At 35.8% G+C, this 22,433-nt stretch overlaps 1 protein-coding gene across 1 annotated transcript in view; it reads right to left on the bottom strand.

Moving 5' to 3' along the window:
• The window catches only part of lrp1ba (low density lipoprotein receptor-related protein 1Ba), a 491,547-nt gene that overhangs the window by 56,627 nt on the left and 412,487 nt on the right, over positions 1–22,433 (bottom strand). The window contains exons 63-69 of the mRNA XM_088930252.1: positions 22,138–22,231; positions 20,540–20,656; positions 18,796–18,915; positions 16,942–17,061; positions 7,445–7,561; positions 5,377–5,483; positions 2,861–2,990 (exon numbers count right to left, since the gene is read on the bottom strand). Of these exons, the coding sequence (XP_088786378.1) occupies positions 2,861–2,990; positions 5,377–5,483; positions 7,445–7,561; positions 16,942–17,061; positions 18,796–18,915; positions 20,540–20,656; positions 22,138–22,231 (805 nt within the window). The remainder of the gene's footprint in view (positions 1–2,860; positions 2,991–5,376; positions 5,484–7,444; positions 7,562–16,941; positions 17,062–18,795; positions 18,916–20,539; positions 20,657–22,137; positions 22,232–22,433) is intronic.

The following is a 22,433-nucleotide window of genomic DNA, read 5'->3' as shown; positions in this document are numbered from 1 at the left end:
GAACCTTGGTACGGGCTCCTGAATCATTCAAGTACTAACAACTAGACAAGTGGATGATGGGCTGAGGGGCCCCCTTTCCTTCATAACCTTTCTCATTTTCTTCAGATCTTTTCAATCTTTGTTTTGGAGAAAACCTCAAAGGTCCTCAGAAGAGATTAAATAAATTCTGCGTTTTGCCCTCTTACACACAGAATCGTTCTTTATATTCAGCCGGTTATAACTACTATGCCTGTTGGGTTTTCTTTTTGTCATCAAAACATGGTAACTCCAAGGATAGTCTGCAAAGTTCAAAGGTCTGAAGCAATGTTTTCATGGTGAAATCTGTGTTCCAGACAAATAATAGAATGAGATGATCTCCCAGGCAGTAAAATAACTGCCCTGTTGCATCACATCAGGCTTTTTTCAGTTTGTTAAGAAATAGCAGGAAAGAAAGAATACACACTACTGCCAGTATTAGCCAAGTTTTAAAACTGTGTTCTGACAACCTGCCTCACTGTTTTCATCAGAAACCTCAGACTCTCAAACTCTCAAACTTCCTTCACTAAATACGTTAAAGCTTTTTTATAACATTCACAATATCTTCCCAAACTAACACCGCCTAGAGAATCATGTCCAGAAACTCCAGGACACCTTGAAGTAATTATGTCCTGACACACACTCGTGTGGAGGGACAGCAGTCAGTGGACAAAGGAACATGTGCTTTCCATATCTTGAAAGAAAGTTCAACTGCATGTTTAAATTAATAATTTTAAGATGACGATATAGGAATATGTGAGAGAAAATTAAATTTTTCAATTTTGTAAACGGAAAATGAAACAACACATTAAACTAACTGACTTCCATTTGGTTTGAGGAAAATGATTTTATTTAAACCTAGATACATTAATAAAATCCAAAAAATATAATGCTATATTGAACCCATCTCAGTGGAGACAGCTTATGGAGTGGGGCAATGGAAGAGGCTGGAAAAAATAAAGGGTGTCATACAAATAGCATTAATTATGCTACAATGTAACACAGACAGTATGCTTTCCTATGGTATGATTGTTTGTTCCATAGGCATACAGCAGTTTTATAAAAGAAAATAATCCCTGTCTATTTATTTCTTTGATATAGAAATACATGTACGATGTTTCTTACCTTCTTATAAGGGTTTCTTAAAATCTTTTTTCATTAAGTGACACTTTTTCACTATAAGTAAGCCAATAAATGATATTTTCCCAGCTCCCTTCTGATCTTTCTAGTTACCATTAAAAAGAAAAAACACTTCCTGTGCTCTCCAAGACTCGAGCTGACTGATTAAAAACGTACACAGCTAATTAGCAGTGTTGGTTAGACTGCTATTGCATTATTACAGCTAAACAAAGTTTAGGTTCTGAATGATTAACTGAAGAGTATTTACTTGAAAACAGCGGCACAGGAGTTTTTTAATGAACCTACTGTAGGTGTTAAGCACTTTTTAACATGCAACCCACACAGCTGGTCATTTCCTGGCAAATATGTGCAAAGAATGTGTCTGTACTTTATGGGGAAAAAAAAATCAGCTCATGCTGTGTTCTAATCAGAAATATAATTTATCTTTTCACAGAACCTCTAGACAGTCATTCCATCTCAAAACAAAGCTGCAGATATCTGCTCATACTGTACCTTTCACAGGGAGCAGTGGTTTACATATGTGGCTCCTTGATCATTGTTTTTTTATTTAGCATCCTTAAATATGCAAAACCAAAACTGTAACATGAATGCCTTTTCATGGTGCTGTTTTCGAATTAAAAATCCTTAGTTTTTTCATGTATTAAAAGCTATCTTTGTTCATAAAAAAATATATAGCCATGATCCAGACATTCCTTCCCCCTTCTATTAATGAACCTGTAGCAGCTTAAAAAAGTGGAGGAGCATTTTAACACCATTAATTGCCCCTTTACCCCTGCTCCCCAGTACCCTTTTCGATGAAGCGTTCAGCACATGATGGATAGAAAGTACTGTGTTCTTGTCATGACAATACTGTGACTGAATTTATCCTTTCATGCAATAGTTCCCACCTTTACTCTCTTTTGAGTCATCCATCCCTGTGCCGTTCCTTTACTTACTACCGTAAATACCTGGAATCTTTGAAGAGGTAATGAAATCAGTCATATACAGTATGGAATTATTCCATTCAAGAAATATACACTAATGAGAAAGCAGAGTGTAATGTCCCTGCTCTCTGATGCAGCTGTGTCCTAAATACTGTTCTTTTTAAAATGATTACAAGCTTCTGATTGGAAATAATAGTTTCAAAAAGTACATGTTCATATTGTTCACACTAACCTTTGTGACCCGTTTCCCCTAGTTACATTACATTACAGCATTTTCTTGAGAGACACTTTTTGTCTTTTTTGTACAAGTAATTTTTCTAAGTACTGTAAAGGTCACAATCTGAGGGCATTTAGACAGTATAATGTATTAAGGCACACACACAGATGTGCCCCTACAGCAGCTGATGCAAGACGTGGTTCATGAATATTATACAGAAGAGGATGAACTTTCATCATTATCGTATGCTTAACAGGGAACACTTTTCTACTTTAAAGAACTGCAACTTAACTGAAAATATATCTTGCTTATATTAGCTTATTTTTCTTACTGTGTGCATGTGCTTTCCACTACTTGGACTGCCTTGTACACTCCTTGGAGTATGTTTGTGGTTTGCAGCAACAAACCAGATACTGAACAACCCTTTTTTAAAACTCTTTTCAAGCAAGAGTTAACTGTTGCCTTGCAGTACTGCATGTGCAGCCAGTGAGAGTGTGGGGGTGGCACTGCTGTTTGGAGTGAAGGGGGCATTTTCATGTTTGAAAATGTAATGAAGCATCTCTACCTTGGTCGCAGTTCTCTTCGTCTTCCCCCAGCTTGCAGTCTTCCTGACCATCACAGAGCCATTTCAGCGAAATGCACAAGTTATTTAAGCACTGGAACTGATCCTTCGAGCAACGTGTTTCACAATCTTTCTGCAAACACAGAGAAAGACATGTTAATTTGTGAAATTAACTGATCAGACACTGTACATAAGGGTACAATTTTGGAAAGTCATAATTAGTTCGACCAGTATATGCGATAGCTTCCAGTGTAGATTGAGCTCTATGGCCAGGCTTGGGGCATAAGTTTGTATCCTACACTGACCGTCTGTAGGCACTAAACCTTAATGGTCTTGAACAGAAAAGACTGCAGATGGACCTGATAGACGTACTCAAAATTCTCAAGGGTACTGACAAGGTGAACCCGGAGGACTACTTCACAATAACCAGTGAAACACCAACTAGAAGACATGAGTGGAAACTACTGTATGTGGAAATGCATTTAAAACTGACAACAGGAGGCATTTCTTTCACTAAATGGTTGTGTGGGTATGGAACAAGCTACAAGTCATGTGGTTGACGTCTATACCCATTTCAGTCAAGAAACTGCTGGATCAGATCAATGAATTACTAAATACCGTGTGCCAGTTGGCCTCTCCTTATTTGTGGATTTTCTTATGTTCTTTTGACTCGGTTCCTCCAGTGTGGGCCACAGGCAGCCTCAGGGCAGGATTCTGAGTATGGAGGCACACTAATGGCAGAATGCATCTAGAGCAGGTGATCAGTGGTCGGCCAGAATCTTTTGCCATGTGTCTTGTGAGAGAGCATGTACTGACATCAGGGAAATATTTCTGCTCCTCCAATTGGCACTTTCCGGTCAGGCATTGTGGAGCTCCCGGCAAGTTGAGTGGGTATATAATTAAAAATATAATGGAAAATTCAAATTTCTTAAAAAAATTGAATATCAGAGGTGGTTTATAAAGTAACATAAAACTGTAGTTTGTAAGAAACAAAAAGATAGGCCAAATATTAATATTATTACTTCATGTACATTATTCTAATGAAAAGATTCATGTTTGCAGTAATTGTGTTACTGCATAATGTCCTAGAAGAATGTGCTGAAAAAGAAAAACATTAAACTTTGACATGTTTATATTCTACAGCTTTCAGATGAACAGTCCCCTCCTCTGATATTTCTCTGCAAAGATTAACACATTTTTTTCACCCAGAACTGAAAAAATGCATATTCTGTTTCACATGAGTAGCAAGAGCGAGTTCTGCCCCTCCATTGTACTGAGAAGCTTTTGTGGGCACAGTCACATGGGAATAATTGCGTTCGTTCGTAATTACACACACATAAGAGTAACCTTACACAGCAGAGATGATGATAAATAATGTATTGGGTTGCTCTTCGGAACTTGTAGGTTGCTCTTTAAGTACATTCTCCACTGTATCCCTGAATTAGTCATCCTCATCCAATTAAGTTGTGAATCCCATTTGTACTTGTATAGTGCAGTATTTCATTCTTGATTCCAGCTGTTTAACTAAAGTGTTTGTATGTGTCTACTGCTTCACACATAAATAAGTCATGTAAATTATTTTCCATTATTAAGAAAGTTCAGAGTCATGTGTTTCTTTTGGTGTTGAAGTCATCAGAAATGAAAGAAATGAAATTTACAAAAACATATTTCATAAGATGAAGACAAGATAAGCTCTTTTTAATTACAACAAAAATATTTCAACATGCAAAAGAACACTTTGAAATGGAAAATCAAACTTATATGATCATTTTTGCATACTTGAATTTTTTTTTGTGATGGAAAAAGATTTTGGTATTTTAATAGAACACAGGGTGGCATAGTGTCTGCCTTTCAGCTCTTGAGTTCTTGGTTCTGTTCCAGACTAAACCTGCCTTCTATGTGGAATTTGCACATTATTCTCAAGTGTTTTTCCAATTGCTCAGGTTTTTCTGAAGATATGCAGAAAAGGTCTGTTTCTGTGATAGACCGGATACAGTTGTGTCCATGCCCTGTGCTCCAGGATTAAGTAGCTTTTTAATGACAGCTGGATGGACTATACCATTTTCTACTTATAAATTACATTTTCTGGCAGTAACATACTGTAGGATTCAAAAAGGCTTATAAAGTACAGGCATTCTTCTAACTTGACAACACGGGGCAACAAAAACTATATTATAAATTCACCTGTGGCAAAGCAGGGCTGGGACTGGCTCATTTTAAATATTATTCCATGCTGAATGGTAAAGAAAACACACACCACATTTCAGCCATGGAGCAATCTTTATAAGCCTTTTTTGAGCCTTCATCTGAAGAAGGCTCCACGGCCAAAGCAGTGTCTCTTTTATTTTCTTCACCTTTCAACATGGAATGAATCTTCACCTGTTCCTTTACAGCCTACTCATGCTGAAGCAGCTACTGTACCTGCTCAAACATCACTTTTAATATCTGCACGCCCATGTTAATTATCCTAAAATATACAGTAGCAGCAGTGGAAAGGATCATTATGACCATTCACTAACCTCATCAGAACTGTCAGCACAGTCGTGATCCCCATCACACCGGAATCGTGCCGAAACGCATTCCCCATTTGAACAGACAAAGTCTTTCGAATTGCAAGTCGGAGGTTCTAAGGATAAAAGAAAACCAAAGACAAAACAATATGAGCAATACAGTAAGGAAACACTTCCTAATCCTCAATAAATTGCAATTCATGGCCATCTCACCCTGTTTTTTTGTTGTTAGTGGGACTTACTGTTGGGTCTGCCTGTTTCTGCACTGAAATGACAAAAAGGCTCTCCTTGCTTGCCAGTTTGTTTTCTTGATTATCGCCATCCGGACTCTATTGCTATGTGCATTATAAGCAGTGACATTTGTGGGTGATGGCAGCAGAGGAAACTTTATTAATTCCTGTATGCCTAGTCTCCAGCCGGAGGAAAATAAAATCAGGAGACCTTCACTCTACTGTATGTTGGAAAGATTAAATCAAGGCCTTTGTGTTGATAAGCAAGGGGACCAACTTTGCATATTTTCCTAATACTGTAGCTTGAAGTAATTATTAATTGGTGCATTGAAACAGAAGAGTTACACAGCTGACAGTTTCTAACCTCTTTTTATATCATAAGCTGGATTTTCTTACAATCTTTACAACTTAGGTTGCCACTTTTGCAAACAATATCAGAAATAAATAATACTCTGCAATTATATTTATAGTATATGAAATAATGTTCCTTATTTATCCAGTTTAATATTTCCTTCAGGAGCACAGCCAAGAAATATCATTAAACATTTGGTACCATTTATTTTTATATTGATGGTTTAAGGCAAATATAAACTAAGAAGTTCATTTTATTGTGAATGTACTTTTTACCATCATTTAAAAGCTTCCCAAATATTTCTCTTCACAGAGATAAAACATCTGGACAGTGTTCAAATCAATCTAGTGGGCTTTATTAGAACAATTTCTATGTATTTAGAGATTAGTACACTCACTGAGATACTGTGACTCAAAGTTCTATCAGACTTCACCACTCAAAAGGCAATTTCTATTTCCTCACATTCCAGCCAGTGGTTATTTATGTTTTCAAAAGATCATGATTCAAAGGATCACCAGTCTAATCTTTGGTAAAAGGACAATTTTCTTTACTAAAACATAATCTAAAATTCTAAAACCATTTATTATCACAACAATGAGACAAATGTGAAATGTTGCTGGTGTTTTAGTTATTCCTTAACTCACTTTTATTAGGCAACTTAGAATTTAGATAAGCAAAAGAAAATTAGATTTAGTTTCTGTGGTGAAGAGAGCTTGTCACATGCCTTTTATCTTTGGCATAAGTCCAATTGCAAAGGCATTCAAAAACAGAACAAAGGAAGCACATAAAGGGTGCTAATAAGGGAGCTAATAAAATTAATAAGATGACAATAGGTAGAGCTCCAATTCTAACCATACTGACAAGATAATTGATCATTTTGGGAGTAGTCTTAATGGAGTCAGCATTATTTTTTAAGAGCTGTGTCTCTGTTTTCAGTGGTTATGATACTCTGAATATGTAACAAAAAGTAACAAGATGATGAGGTTATTAGCACTTTGTACTCACAGTAAATCTCAAATTAGACTAGAGGACTAAATGACACAATACCAGCAATGAATCGCAGTGAGAACATAGCATGGACACTTCTCACTGAAAACTTCAGACTAATGAATGCGGGTCCTATCAGATGAAATGGTATGCAAGGTCCCAGTTTTAAAAAGGGTTTAAAACTGGGGATAGATTAACTCTGTATTCATACAATGGATGATTGCAATGGAAATATACTATATAGCAAAACAGCAAAACAAATACACTGACTAGACTGTTCTGTTTTTTTCTCTCCTTTTAGAAATTAATAAAATAAATATATTAACAACCATGAACCTATACAGAAATGTGCATTTCTGTGACAGCACAACCAATAATTTTTTTACAAATGAACATCACCATAATGATAATCATTTCTTGTATTCTTTCATCATCATGTGCTTTCCTGTCTGTTTTGATGGACAGAAGAAAACAAAACAAAAATACGGAAGAAAAGACAAGTTCTCACTGCAGTTATCTTCATCTGAACCGTCTCCACAGTCGTTCTGACCGTCACACCTCCAGTGGTCTGGGATGCAGTTGTTATTCTTACAACAGAATTCATGAGGTCCGCACGTTTTCTCATCTTAGGGAGAGAAAAAACAAAAACATACTGTATGTGTCCTTTCAAAGAATCTCTTAATAAAAGAACAAAACTGTATGTTTTCCAAATTTTGTCAGTGACTCTTTATTGATTTAGAGACAAGTATTCACGACATTTGTCATTGTATTCTGAAATGTGTTTTTAAGAAATTGCGTTTTTACATTTAAAGGAAAGCCTTTGGCCAGTGTGAACTGTCTTTACATTATAAATGTGAAACCAGAACACTGAACACCAAAATGATGCAGAAGCTACAGATGACCCAAAGATGCAAGGAATGCCTATGCTTGAAAAAACTAGACAAATGTGTTAGAGCACAAACAAGAGGGTGAAAACTATTATAAGACTACAATAATACATTGGCAAAGGGCTTTACTCATACTGTATCAAAAACATCATCCCTGGATCAAGGAAACACTAAACACCCAGTCAAAGTGTGGCCAAGTAAGTAAAATCAATCAATTGGAATGAGCAAGCTGGAGGGTAGTAGCAATGGGCAGACAGAAATCGATGGGAGGCCTTCATTCAGAGGTGACTCAGTAAAAGTTTAATGCAACAATGACAATGCTCTCTTTACAATATTATAATTACCTTATCATAGTCCGAAGCTCAGACACATACAAACGTGCTTTATTTGATGATTTATACTACCATACTTTTGAAATTGCTATTTTTCTGTTTTGCCTATTTTATTTTAATCATCTTAAAATGACTGCACACAGTTGTACTGTATGTCCAGCAGTTATGCTCAGCTGTATTTAGCAGCCATTTCCAGCACTGGAAATCAGAAATGAAATAAAGTCTTAAAGCACTGTCAGAAATTTAATCCAAGTGTCCTAAAAATGGATAAATATATAATGCATTATTAATGGACATATCACAATGTCATGTTTGAGTGCTAATTCCTGGGTTTAATGCAGCATTATCAGAATTCTAATTGGATTCTCAGCTGCTGTAGATTATAAGGCTTTGTTTTTCACTGCAGGGTAAAATTCGACTTGAGAAACAGGCAGATGCTGTATGATGTTCTTGTAATATCTACAGAAAGGTTTTTGCTGATGGGAAAATAGACAAATATGAATTATGACAATCTCCTGAGAAGAAAAATGCTCATACAGAGGTAAAGGACTTTTTTCCTTTAAACATTTCAATTCATATTCCAATATACTGTAAATAATGGATTATCTGTTCTATATACACATACTGTACTGTGTATTTATTTTTTATACATAAATAGCATTAACTGTTTATGTATAAAAATAGATTCTGTGGGCCATTTAATTTTTTTTGGTTTTATGTTTTTTTGAATGGAAAACACAAGTTTGGGAAGGGAATTACAATTATTCTAGACTACTTCAAATATAATTTGAGTTTCTAATTCACCAGCTGCGTAGCTGAGCATAACTTTTTAAATCTTATGTTCATTGTGTTGCAAACTGTGAAAATATTGGCCACACTGCACCAGTCGCAATAAGGTCACACTGCCTTGTAGGATCTGCTGTTTTCTTTACTAATTAGAACAAACTTGCCCTTGCAAAACACGTTCATTACTGTGACCTACAAACACATTTCTAAGATGTCACAGGAGTGTAATTGCTACCCATGCATGAAAAAGAAACCACATTTTTTTCTTACCTGTTATATACTTTAATTATAGTATAAAAACCTAAACACAAACCATTAAGATATGAGAGTTATATTTAAAGCTGTACTGGAGCAGTACAGTATGCAAGCATGTGAGATACTGTATAAACTCTCACGTCCAGACACTGCATACGTGCTATGTATTATATGTGTATTATATATATATATATTAAATTTCTAAGGAAGATTTCTTATTTAGTTTTCAAAGGTTGAAAAAATATAAAAAACTTTCTTCAGTCCTCAAATTCCAAACATTGGGAACAACAAGTTGCGCACACCTAATGTAGCAGTAGCATAGCTGGGCATGAAAACTGCCCTATTGTTTTGTTATGCAAATTCAAGAAGAGTGAAGGGAACAAATATTAAGAACTGGTTCAGAGGTTATACAACTGCCAGGAAATGGCTATGTTTCATTGATTAAGCTTTGTCTTCTCTGTACGTCTAAAGTACAAATGATCAATACTTCGCATTACATTTCCTCACAAAACAAGTGTGTCTCCTTGTATACCAATATTCAATTATAAAATTATTTTAACGTGTTAACTGTAATCTGGGACAGCAGTCTTAAACCTAGAGAAGAAAGAGAAATTTCCAAAACTTATTGAATTATTAAAAAATGACAAAAAAACTTCAGTTTTGATAACTTCCTGAAAACCAGGTTTCACTCTTCGAAATTGAAACACGATTTCTTTATAAATAAAACAAATGGATGCATACATATTGCGTATGCGTTGCACCTTTGTGAAATCGCTGCAGTAGGTGCATCAAAAGATGTCTCAGTCAAGTCCACCTAAGATCATGTTTCACTGCAGCAGCTGGATAAATTATTCATGAAGGATAAATGAAAATATCCATTATGTCCCGGTATGACACTAATGAAATCTTTGGAAGTGACTTGGTGAAAAACAATATCTTGTTTCCATGTTTTGGCTCATTACATTTCCCATAGTGTTGCTAAATGTCACTTCAAGGGATTAATCTATTCCCATATAAAATGTATGTGTTAACTGGCATAATCAGAACACAGGTAGCAGGCTTTCTGAAGACCTGTTCAGCTAAGTTTTTAAACTTCACTTGTGACAACAACACATGCACTGAGAATTCTCACCCTGACCAAAGCTACTTCTCCTCAGTGCATTGTGTTGGAATTGCCTTATAATACACATCCTAGTGCCTATTAACACACACGATGAGAAGCACTTGTGCACAATGGAGTGATCGCAGTATTCACTACAGTATGTTGCGTTACAATCTCTTAAACTGTCGGCAGTGAAGTTGTGTTGCTAATTCAACCGAAACTTCACTATTATATCACCATTTTCTAAAAACATGTTACACTTTTGTCATGATCAATTAAACAGACGATTTGTTCTTAGTATTTAGAGATCATTCAAGACTAAAATCTAAGAGTTCTTCAGCCTTCAAGGAAGAGTCTTTAAAAACAGGTGATCTAACACTAACAGACCCCCGTTTTAAGTTATACTTAGTTATCAGGGTATTGGTGTACTACTGTACTTTATTTGTTAAGAAACAATATTTTATGAAAAGCAATGAATGAGAAATGTCTAAATAGTGACAGACTTAATTCCATTTCATTCCAATATGTTTCACATTGGTTTAATAAACCAATTGAACAATTGGCAGTTTAGAGAACTGCACTGGCTGAATGTAAGCTACAGTACAAAAAGTGGGTGTATAAATATGCAAAAGGGCCCTCAAATATGGCACAGTAAAAATTCACAATATAAAGCTTTACAGCAAGATCTTGAAATCCTATCTGTATTTTACAAGCAACCAGAGTAGTGACTGCAGCATGACACTACAAGAAGATTTACAGTAGATTATGTGTGGACACAAGTAGATTTTTTAAGTTGGTTTTTGGAGATCCCTGCTAGCAGGCACTATGCTACTCAATTCTAGAAAAAAAAGGAAGCAAATACAACTTTTTCAGCATTAATCATAGCCAAATAGGATCTGACTTGAGCAATGTTACATCAATGGAGAAGGATGATTAAACGGCATTCCAAATACAGTTGATAGCTTAGAGCAGGATCAGAAAGGACACCAATGTGTCTGACTGGAGCATTTGGAGTTAATTTAAAATGATCAAGTATGAACATCAGATTTTTAAATTTAATAATCTAATATTTAGAACCAACTAAAATAGACTGTATTATCAGTTTATAGAACCCTCCCTAAAAGAAACCCAAGATCAATGTCCTTCTGGAACCGATATACCCTTTAATAATCTTGAATTATCTTGGAAAGTATACAGTACATAGTACAGGCCTGGTTAGGGTCCTAATTTTATTTCAAGTCTGAACCTTCAGAGTTTTACTGTATGTCTTACTCAGCACATGCATTTGAAAGAAATATCCAGAACAAAACCAGTCAAAACACAATAATCTAATTTTATTGTCTTTGTTCATTCTAAGCAGATTCTGAAGTTGTAGTACACCCAGGTCTTCTCTAATATCACTTATATATAATATAATATAATATAATATAATATAATATATATACTGTATTATCTCTAATATTTAATGATTAGCAAAAAAAAAATCTATTATTTATTTTAATCACAGGACCTGGGATGGTTTTTTTGCCTTCCAAAAAATGAAAACAAAGAAAGGAATAACGAATCTTTTATTTCCACTATCACATTTACTTACTGGCAGTGGCAGAAAGGGTATGTATGCTGTTAAGGCAATAAAATGTGTATTTTTGCACACTTCTAGTGTGTACTTATGACAGGTTGACAAGAACATATGTGATCTTCACTTCACTGATGGGCAGAAAAAAAAGAACAAAAAGAAAAAAAATCAAGCAAATACAAGATAGAGCTAAGAATTTCCCATAAGTCTCCGAGTAGTCAGAATTCACTGAACGACAGCTACCTCTGCCTATTAGATCAGCTTTTTCCATAGCTGGTCAGTTTGAAAACCTAGGGGTCCTTTTATTTTGTTGGCAAAAATAGATGGAATTATGCTGTCTCTGTCTGAAGTATTATGGTCAGTATAATGCCATTGATTTGTTGGTTTGTTAGAAAAAAACTTTTACTGCTGTGAAAACAAATGTAATGGTTGAATTTATAGGATATTGGAGATCACCTGCATTTGTGATACTTTGAGAAACTAATAAAAAAGTTTGCTTATGGTAATAAAAAGTGTAGCATTAGTGGCACAATTATAGGTTAAATCACATATGAATCTAATGGCTTAAAAAAGCTTAGCATACAATTTCTAAACATTTGACCATTTGACCATTTGACCGTATCATCCAAGAGATAAGACATGCAAAGCCATACTTCTGAAGTGTTTGGTCTACAAATAAAATATAGATGGTAAACAACAAGACCCAACATAGTCTCCTGAGGCACAATACTACCAGCATAGTTTAGGTTTTTGAACATTGACAGCACACAGCTCTTAAACAGCACCAGAGTTAGCTGAAAAGCTAATTACATCTGTATTCCATGGATTTGATGCAAAGAACAAGACACAAGACATAGACATATAAAAAAAACATATCGAGACATATTGTAAGATAAACAGAAAATAAATACATAATACAAATGTTAAAGTGTACAAGAATAATGTCGTTAAATTTATAAATATATCAAAGATTGCAAAAGTTACATTTGACAAACACTTATCAAGATTAGCCATTAAAAGAGACAACAGAAGATTAATGATTACAGCACTGATTTGCTTTAAGCTATGTGTCAGTTTAGTTTTAATATGTTGTAAAATTAGATAATTGTTTAATACTAGGTGGTTGTGTAAGCTTGATGCTCTAACTGAAAACTGAAATTGACTTCGTAGTTGTAGAGTGAATATTTACAGTAGCAACATAAGACTAATATTTTTGGATTACACGTGAACAGAATTTTTAGAGTTGACAGCGTTACTTTATCATTTGCAAAGGCATGTGTAATTAAGGGACTGCACTGAGAATATAATATAGGAAAAATACTGAAAGCTTGACTCCAAAAAATCTAGCTTGAGACATGGTGTACAAAATGAGGCCTAAAAATTTTAAAAACCACAAATTACATTGGTAAAGGAAGTGAAATTACAACCTACATACTAATGGAGGGAGATATTTTCATGCAGTTTTCAACAAGAAGGACAGATTTCTCTGTCAATCAAATATAAAATAAAAAAGAAATTATCAGTAAAAAAGTGAAGGGAAATGGGGGTGACTGCAGAGCTCATAAGGTATGATGTGTCTGTTATCGACCACCCTCCTGGGACTCGCAGGAGTATTCAAGCCCACTCCACCAGGGGGCGATGTTCCTGCAAGGTGCTTTGGGTGCTGGGAACTTTCAATATTTACTGCTCATGCACTCGGAGGTGACTCAGAGGAGCAGGATCTTCAGATCCAAAGTCTACAGGTATGTGATTGGCTCTGCATTAGACTAGTAAGCACATGACTGTATCAGAAACTGCCTGTGTGCCCCCAGTAAAAACAGAACTACTGCTGCAGGCTCATCTTGACACAGACAGTTCTAATGCACTCAGAGCCTCCTACAAAATATCGTTACAGAAAATTTCCACAATTTAAATAAAAAGTCACCTTTTAATCAGGTATAACCATGGCATAGTACGGCTGTATTTCCTAATTGTCTTTTGAATTACACCTGAATTTTATGCTCAGTGGCTTCACATACAGTATACATTTAGAATTAAAACGCAAGATAACAAATGAGTAAGATTAATTCTGAAATAGGAGGAAAATATTATCTAAATTGCAGCAAGTCTGAAGATTTACAGTTAACTTGGTAGAAGCTGTACAAAAAATGTGACCAATTTCAACAGTAAATTAGGCACACTCTGTAATTTGCCATGCGTATTTTAAATTACCATTTAAGTTATTAAGTCATTCATTGTTATGATTAAATGCCATTAGACAAAACAAAACTATAAGGCATTAACCTGCCTCTTGAATTTAACAGTTCAGGGGGACTAAAATGCCACATGACATTCTGTAAATGAATAACCTGTGAACAATTACAAAAAGGTTTATATATGACATAAACTCCTAATGGATTTGGGGAATTAATCACCATCAAAAACAAACAAGCATTCAGTCAGGAGATGGCAGACAAATCAATTTGTAAGAAACTGACACTCTTTAATTATCAACAACCACAGTCTGTGCCCTCTCCTGCATTACTCAATAGGAAAGCTCTTGTTTCTGCACACTTGATACCCAATCAATTGCAAGCACTTCTACTGCAGGCAAGGCTATTACTCTCAATACACCTGAATTTGGTATTTAATTTTCAAAGTGTGCTGAAAACAAAAAAAAATGATAGCTCTTAAAACATAAAACATTTATAAAGTAAAATAATCTGCTATAAAATGACATACTGGAGATGTATTGCATAGAGTCAGGTATTTATATTTTATAAATATCATATTAGTGAATACTTTAGTGTTAGGCACTGTTTGTTGTTCACTTATAATGTGTTATTAGCACCCCCTACGATATAGTGTCACCAAACATTTCTTAGATTTCTAGAAGTACAAAACAGATAAAACAGACATCTGGACAGCAATTGGAGATGGATTCTGACTAATTGTGTTATGACAGGGGTGTCTTTCACAGAATTCATTCACTTGTTTATGTTAGCATCTGTTGCAGCAAAAATATCTGAATAGCAATTGTATGTCACTAATACACTTTTCTTCTGGATAGTAAATATATATTGTGGGTAAACAGATGGCATTTAAAAATATTCACTGATCTGTGGATATAAATTTTATAATTAAACCAACAGCAAACTTGCAGAGCAGAAATATTCTGAAAATGTAATGTAATGTGAAGGGAAGCCCCCATTCTAAATAAAAAACAATATCCTCGACTTGAAAAGTAAAGATTTTAGCTATGAGTTACAACTGAAACTATAACCTTGCTGAGTATTCAAAACCACGCAAATGCTATTTCAAGAGATGGCTGTTAGCTTACATGTCATATCTAGTGGAGGTGCAACCATCTCTGTTGGTTTTGAACCATATTTTTCACATTCATTGTAAAATGCATTGTTTCACTACCTGGGATCAAAACAGAACTTCCCAGGATATTTGCCACTCTGCATGTTGTCATGAATTCTAAAAATTCAATAATTGAAATAATGCTAAGAAACAGGTGTTTTCCACTTGAAGAAAAAAGTTTTATAAGTTACAAAAAACCTAACATACACTGTAAACACACTAATGTGCACCATTAAATCTTGTGAAGCCTTCACTGCATGCTTCACGGGTGGGGAAGGCATTTTACTTTCCATGGAGGCTCCCACCTGAAAATCCCTGGGTGTGAGACCAGTCTGCAACATGGCAAAGTGCACTCACACACAGTGAAGGCTCCAGTGCGCTACAGTACACTGAGGAACACAGCTCTGAAGTGTTACTCCACATACATCCAGGTCAAGTTGCTCGTCATCTGGTTTTCATCCTTTTGGCCCAGTGAGAATCTCTGAGTTTGGGTCTTTGCGGGGACTATTTGACATTATTTTATTACAAGGGCACTGCAGCCTGGGAAAGAGGTGGCAGACACTTGTGGATGTGCAAGGAACTGTGCTGAACAACAGAACAGTCTTCCCCATCTGTGAGGCTGACTTTATAGATAATTCAGCAATTCACTTGATTTACATGCATTCTCTTCTACAGTATATACAGCATACAGTAAGTGTGTGTTAACAGAATTTGTTGAATGTTGTTTAAGAAATGATACAATTTTATAAACACCACTTACAGACTGCACTGTACTTCTGCTGAATGGATATTCATGAGTGACAGAATGCATATTACAAATTAAAGAATTTCAGCATACAGTACATATGATACCAAGAAGTGCCTAAAAAGATTAACCTATTTCTTTCTATTGTCCATTCAATCCCTTTAGTGTAGACTGGGCAGTTTGGAGTAGGGAAAATAATAACACAGGTATAATTTTAAAAAATTGTAAATAGTTAAACTAATGTGTAAATTAGAATATGCATGTATGCATGTATGCATATTGAAAAAATAATTATTAATTATTGTTATAGGAAATGTACATTATAGGAAAAATGTGAAACTGAAACTAAAATACATTTAATCAGATTACCCATATACTGTACTTTAATGTCTCAAGGATAAAATTCACAGACCTGACATTCCACAGATATTTACTCTAGAATGTCAGTATTAAAAGCAATGACTGACGTTAAAATGCCAAGGTCACTTCAGTAGCCATAACTACATATGTAAGAGGAAAGACAATGGGAAAGATGTGTTAAGCTAATTCACTAGGTGCTGGGAGTAATATTTTATTTTTAGGTATATTCATTTCACCTTGCGCCAATAAGAGTAATTTGTTAAAGGGCAGAAAGATTGCTGCATTAACACCTTGAACTAAATGTGGTGTCTATAATGTGTTTACCAGCTCATAGAAATGCATGCTGTACTTCTCAATAGGGCACTCTGCCCATATGGCTTCACATTTGTCTGTTGGCACCTGATAAAATGACAAACACAGGGCAATCACCAGGTAACGTGCAGTCCAGTAATTAAAAGTTATGAAACCACTCCCAGCCTTTTCCCTGCATTTCTGAATAAATTATAAAAGAGCAGCTTGCTGTCCCACTGGTACCAGGGAACAGATTGTTGGTGGAGGACTGTGTTTAGTGAAGTTCAGGTTCTCTGCACTTGTATCGGCACAACAAGTCCGCTTACCACAACTGGCCTCATCAGAGCCGTCAGCACAATCAGGATCCTCGTCGCAGACCCACAGCCTGGAGATGCAGTGCTTTGTGGTTTTGCACTGAAACTGCTCAGGCGAACAAGTGTTTTCCGCTGATGGGCAGTATTCAGATTCAGACCAGCAGCAAATAAGGGAACAGAATGCAAAGGAAACCAATATGATGTGATATTAAATGACAGAAAATGTATTTCAGAATTGAACTTTTCATGTGAGGCTTTTTTAATCAAAAACACATAAAATAAAGAAAAATGATAATATATCAATCTTCCAGGTCTTGCATCTCACATACAATGCTAAATCATTAATAAGAAATGAAAATATTAAAACTTTATTTATGAGCAGTCATTTTAGCAATATGTATTTTATTATTTTCATGTACTCTTATAGTACAAATCAATACATGAGCGATTGTATTTTCATTTCTGAAATGCATTACTTTTCTTTGCAATTGCTCAGAAGACTTATTGGCCAAGTAGGAAAATTTCCATACTTTCTGTAGAAAATTAAAAAAAATAAATGTACTGTTATGTTGTAAGCTTTAATGAAAATCTATAATTAAGATCCTTAGTAGAATCTCCCATCTTTGGTGCAGTACAACTATTACATAAACTACTGGTGTACATAAACTACTGCTGCATTTGGTCCTGTGTCATAGTCTAATCTGAACCCCTGGCTAATTCTCACTCCTGTGCATTTTAACCTGGCACACATTCATCCCCTAGTGACAGTTAGCCTAGGCAAAGCATCACCCCTTTAGGACAACTTGAATCCCAGGTGAGATCTCACCCCACGCTGAACAGCACACTCTGTGCAAACAGCCAAAGGTTGCGTCTCACACTGGAGCGTGTGCTTCACATGTTTATGGAAATGAACCTACTGGGGTAAATTTGCCAAGGCTTAAAATCTCAGGTGCTGAGCATCAGCAGAGGGGTGAGAAGGAGCCAGGCATGAAGATTAGACAGAAATTTGTTTTAATACTTAATTTTTTAATCTTTGCACTTCCAAAATATACTTTTAACAGTTATTAACACGAGTCTGCCCCTTGAGCATCCGTCTAAATAACACTTTATGTCACATATCACCTCAACATGTCAGAAATACAGAGGGACTGAGAACTTTATTTAGCTGAACAATAGGGAGAGAAAAATTCTTCAGTATTAAACTCATCAGTATTACAGCAGACAGATTAAAGAAAAACAAACCTTATATAAACTTATACAAAAAATGGAGAGAGGAGATTGTTGCAGTGTAAGAACACATACAGTCTCCAGTTACACACATTGAGCCCTGGCACCCTGTGTCTCTAAAATAGTCATCTTTCATTTATTCTTTAATCCACATCATTTATTGACACCTCTTTATTGTCAACAATATCTTTTGTTTACCCAGCTAACTATAGACTTGTAAACTAACAAGTTCAAGATACAATGCCCTGTTACTTTTGCAAATTTGTAATTGCAGAGCTGAAGCAGGTGCATAACATTCAAACCACCTACTACCATGCCTATATTCTTTATAGTTATGATGTATGTAAGGCAAAATATTCAGTGGCAAAGTTTAAAATCCAATATATTTCACCCTTTTACTTTAAAAGAATGAGCTCCAATTTACTGACACGTGAAACAGACACGTGAAACAGGTTTAGCATTCTCAGTTTAGGCCCTTACAGCTTTCAGTCACATAGTATGTGTGTGTTGTCCATTTTTTTCCTATTAAACAAACTGGCAAGGTTTATAAAAAGAAGGAAGCCTGTCTATCAGGCACTCAGCTAATCTCCTTTAGATTAATGAGAAACAGAAAAAACTGAAAGGGAAAAGATCTCTTACGACAATCTGTTTCATCCTCCCCATCTCCACAGTCATCCTGTCCATTGCATCGTAGATTTAAGGGGATGCACTTCTGTTTCTGCGTACATTTAAACTGACCCGAGAGACACATGTAGGTATCTGAAAATAAAAGATAGTATATTGATGTTAAAATAAAAAATGAAGCACTCCTTGTTTAGTTTACTTCAAATAAATTAAGATAACTTGATGAATCAGGAACAGTAAAGATGATATAAAAATGGTACTTTATGCCAGTCATTATTTCAGTCTTTGTTTTAGATTTGCACATATTTTAAATAAGTAAGTTAAAAAAGAGGCTTGATTTTATAGGCAATGCTTTAACACTATTTTCCCAGTGTACAAGAAATAGCTTACATACAGTACATGTAGCAGCAGCCATATCACCCTGCAACTCACAACTGGCAACCCACCGAAGCTCAGCAGGTGTGAGTCAGGTCAGTACCTTAATGGGAGACCTCCTGGGAAAAACTAAGGTTGCTGCTGGAAGAGGTGTTAGTGGGGCCAGCAGGGGGTGCTCACCCTGCGGTCCATGTATATCTTAATGCCCCAGTATAGTGACGGGGACACTATACTGTAAATAGGTGCCGTCCTTCGGATGAGATGTAAAACCGAGGTCCTGACTCTCTGTGGTCATTAAAAATCCCAGGGTGTTTCTCGAAAAGAGTAGGGGTATAACCCCGGCTTCCTGGCCAAATTTCCCATTGGCCCTTACCAATCATGATTGCCTCCTAATAATCCCCATCTATGAATTGGCTTCATTACTCTGCTCTCCTCCCCACTAGTAGCTGATGTGTGGTGAGCGTTCTGGCACACTATGGCTGCCGTCGCATCATCCAGGTGGTTGCTGCACATTGGTGGTGGTGGAAGTCCCCATTACCTCTAAAGCGCTTTGAGTGGAGTATCCAGAAAAGCGCTATATAAGTGTAAGGAATTATTATTATTAGTATTATTATTACATTCATTTAACAAATGCACAACATCCAGTACAAGTGGCAGTTCTGGATAGCTGTGTTGGGGGTGAAACAGACTGTATCAAAAGGACATACAAATGTTATGTATTACAACTATTTGCTCATCATCTAAGTTTTTAGAGGCGATATAGACACCGCTTCTCACGGAAATAGGGATGTCCATCCCTCCATTATCAACAAGTAATTTATTCCTGGTAAGGGTTGTACAGTAGCAACACAAAGGTCATCATGGACCAGTAGTGCATCAAAGATAATCCTCATGACATTGAGATTACAGAAATCTACAGCTTTTTATGGACTGCTGTATGCCTGTTGTTGTTTTTATGATGCAGTGGCCCACACTAATTTATGTTACTGACTCTTTTATCCAAAGATTTGCAAAAATTTGCACCCATCTGTACTGCTAGGTATTATGCTGGAGCAAATCAGGTGAAGCACCTTGCAAAAGAGTACAACAGCAGTGTCCCATCCAGGCTTTGAACCCACATCCTATGAGTTGTCATATCCACTACCACTGCCCTATATGCTCTCTAGCTATTCATTTAGCAATATCTATCTCTGCATTCTTTACCAGGGAGAAAGTTACGCAGTAACATGTACATTTAAAGCAGCAATCTGAAGAAGAAAGTTGAGGTTATTATAAAATCAGGAAAATCATGTTGAACATAACTGAAAACAAGCTGCAATCAGTCAGGTAGATGATCTGTACAGAAAGAGATGACATTTAAAAAAATGCGAGCATTGCTTCTTACCACAATTGGCTTCATCAGAATTATCCCCACAGTCATTCTCTCCGTCACATATAAAAGGAGGAAGGGCACAGAGCCCAGTTCCACACTGGAAGCGCCCAGGCTGACATATAAATTCAGCTGTAAAAATGAAACTGACATTAACCCCAGTGGACTTTATAACCATCTCCATCTGATGTGTGAGTCACTTTCAGTGGAAAACAATGTAAAAGTAGAGAACTAGTTCCCTGTAGCATGTGTGTGATGTGGGCTTGGTTTACATATGTTTTACGTAGTCGTGTTATTTATAGTTAGATGAAAGATCACACGCAAAACTGTACACAACATCTTATGAATCACTAGGTGGCGATGTTGTGCATTCCAAAAATGTGATCTCTGATCTTCCATCTATCTTTGCTATAAAATAAATAGCCATTTTAACTAGTGGGTAAGCATGTACTGTACACATGCATGTACAGTATTTTAATAACTAAATAGAATAGATGAATAAACAAAGTATTGGTAGTTCGTTTTGACAAGCGTCCAGGATTCTTATTCTTAGAACAATTAAGCACCATCAAACAGGAAGTAATGTTCTTGCAATATACTTGAGTGCTTGTTTAGGCCCTAAAGAATTTGCTTTGTCAAAGACATCATATCTGTATTTTATTTTCCTTCCACAACAAATTAGGATTGAGTCATTTGACATAGGCCTTTCCAAACTTAGTAATGCTTAATAATAAGATTCCTTCTGAAAGAATAGAAATTAGAAATGAGAGGTAATCCAAACATACACTAAAATTGACATTATTCATAATCATAGTTCCTTGCGTTTGTATACGTGTGAGCAGGTGACACATGGCAGCCGTTCTTTGCCAGCAGCCAGGCTTTCCCAGTTTAAGAGACTCTGAAAAGGGCCGACATAGCGAGCACAATATTTTCAGGTGCCAGCTCAGGTATGCCTGACAGGACTTGTGGACCAGCTGTGGAGGGTTACTCATTTTGATATTTTAAAGTTTCCAAGAGCATATGAAAGCGAAAGAGCATGTGGAGCCTATAGCTGTGTTTTAGTATTCATATTTATGGTACTGTCTTTTAAAAGCACAGTTGCCATGTTTATGTCATACTAAATAGTTAGTACTGCATTAAACAATTATGTAACTATGCTTTCTGATATATACAATATACTTGATTTGTTCTAAAATAATAATAAAATGCTTCAAAACTGTATTTCCTTATTTTGTTCTGATGAGTCACTTTTTGGCACACTTCAGAGATCTGGCCATTTGATTAAAAATCTTTCCCACTAAACTAATACAGTACAGTGACCTAAAATTATCTTTTTTAATCAAACTTTAAAAAATAAGTAATTACAGTATGACTCTTCTTTTACCTTTGAGCAAGGAGATTCTGCCAATTAGACTGAGAAAAAAAGTCTTCTGTGATATATGATATATCTACAGTATCAATCATATATGATAGATGTGTAGATATGACTATCTAAATTACTTCATACAACATTCATATACTTTCTTTGGAGATTCCATCTATTTTCATCTATCAGTTCATCTACCACGCCCCACGAATGGATATAGTATATAAAGTTACAAAGGGTTACTCACGGCAGTCCTCTGGCTCATCTGACCCATCGCCACAGTCATCCACTGTATCGCACTTCCACCAGAAGGGAATGCATTCATCAGTCCCACAACGAAACTACACACCAACAAAGCACAGTAAAACACGATTGTAATCATATCAAAGCATATATTTCACAAAACCCATTGCTGTGCAGAGACCTTTTTTCAACAAAAGAAATAAAAGCAGGGGAACCACAGGCTTATTTACAAGTAAATCTTCAATCAAACATCTGCTTGATCAAACAAGGCCACAAAAACTGCTTTTATTTGATAACAAA

Source organism: Atractosteus spatula, chromosome 13 (genome assembly GCF_055471065.1).
Source record: "Atractosteus spatula isolate fAtrSpa1 chromosome 13, fAtrSpa1.hap1, whole genome shotgun sequence".
Taxonomy (NCBI): Eukaryota; Metazoa; Chordata; class Actinopteri; order Semionotiformes; family Lepisosteidae; genus Atractosteus; species Atractosteus spatula.
The sequence above is the reverse complement of the archived record's forward strand: the minus strand, read 5'-3'. Positions and strand labels throughout refer to the sequence as shown.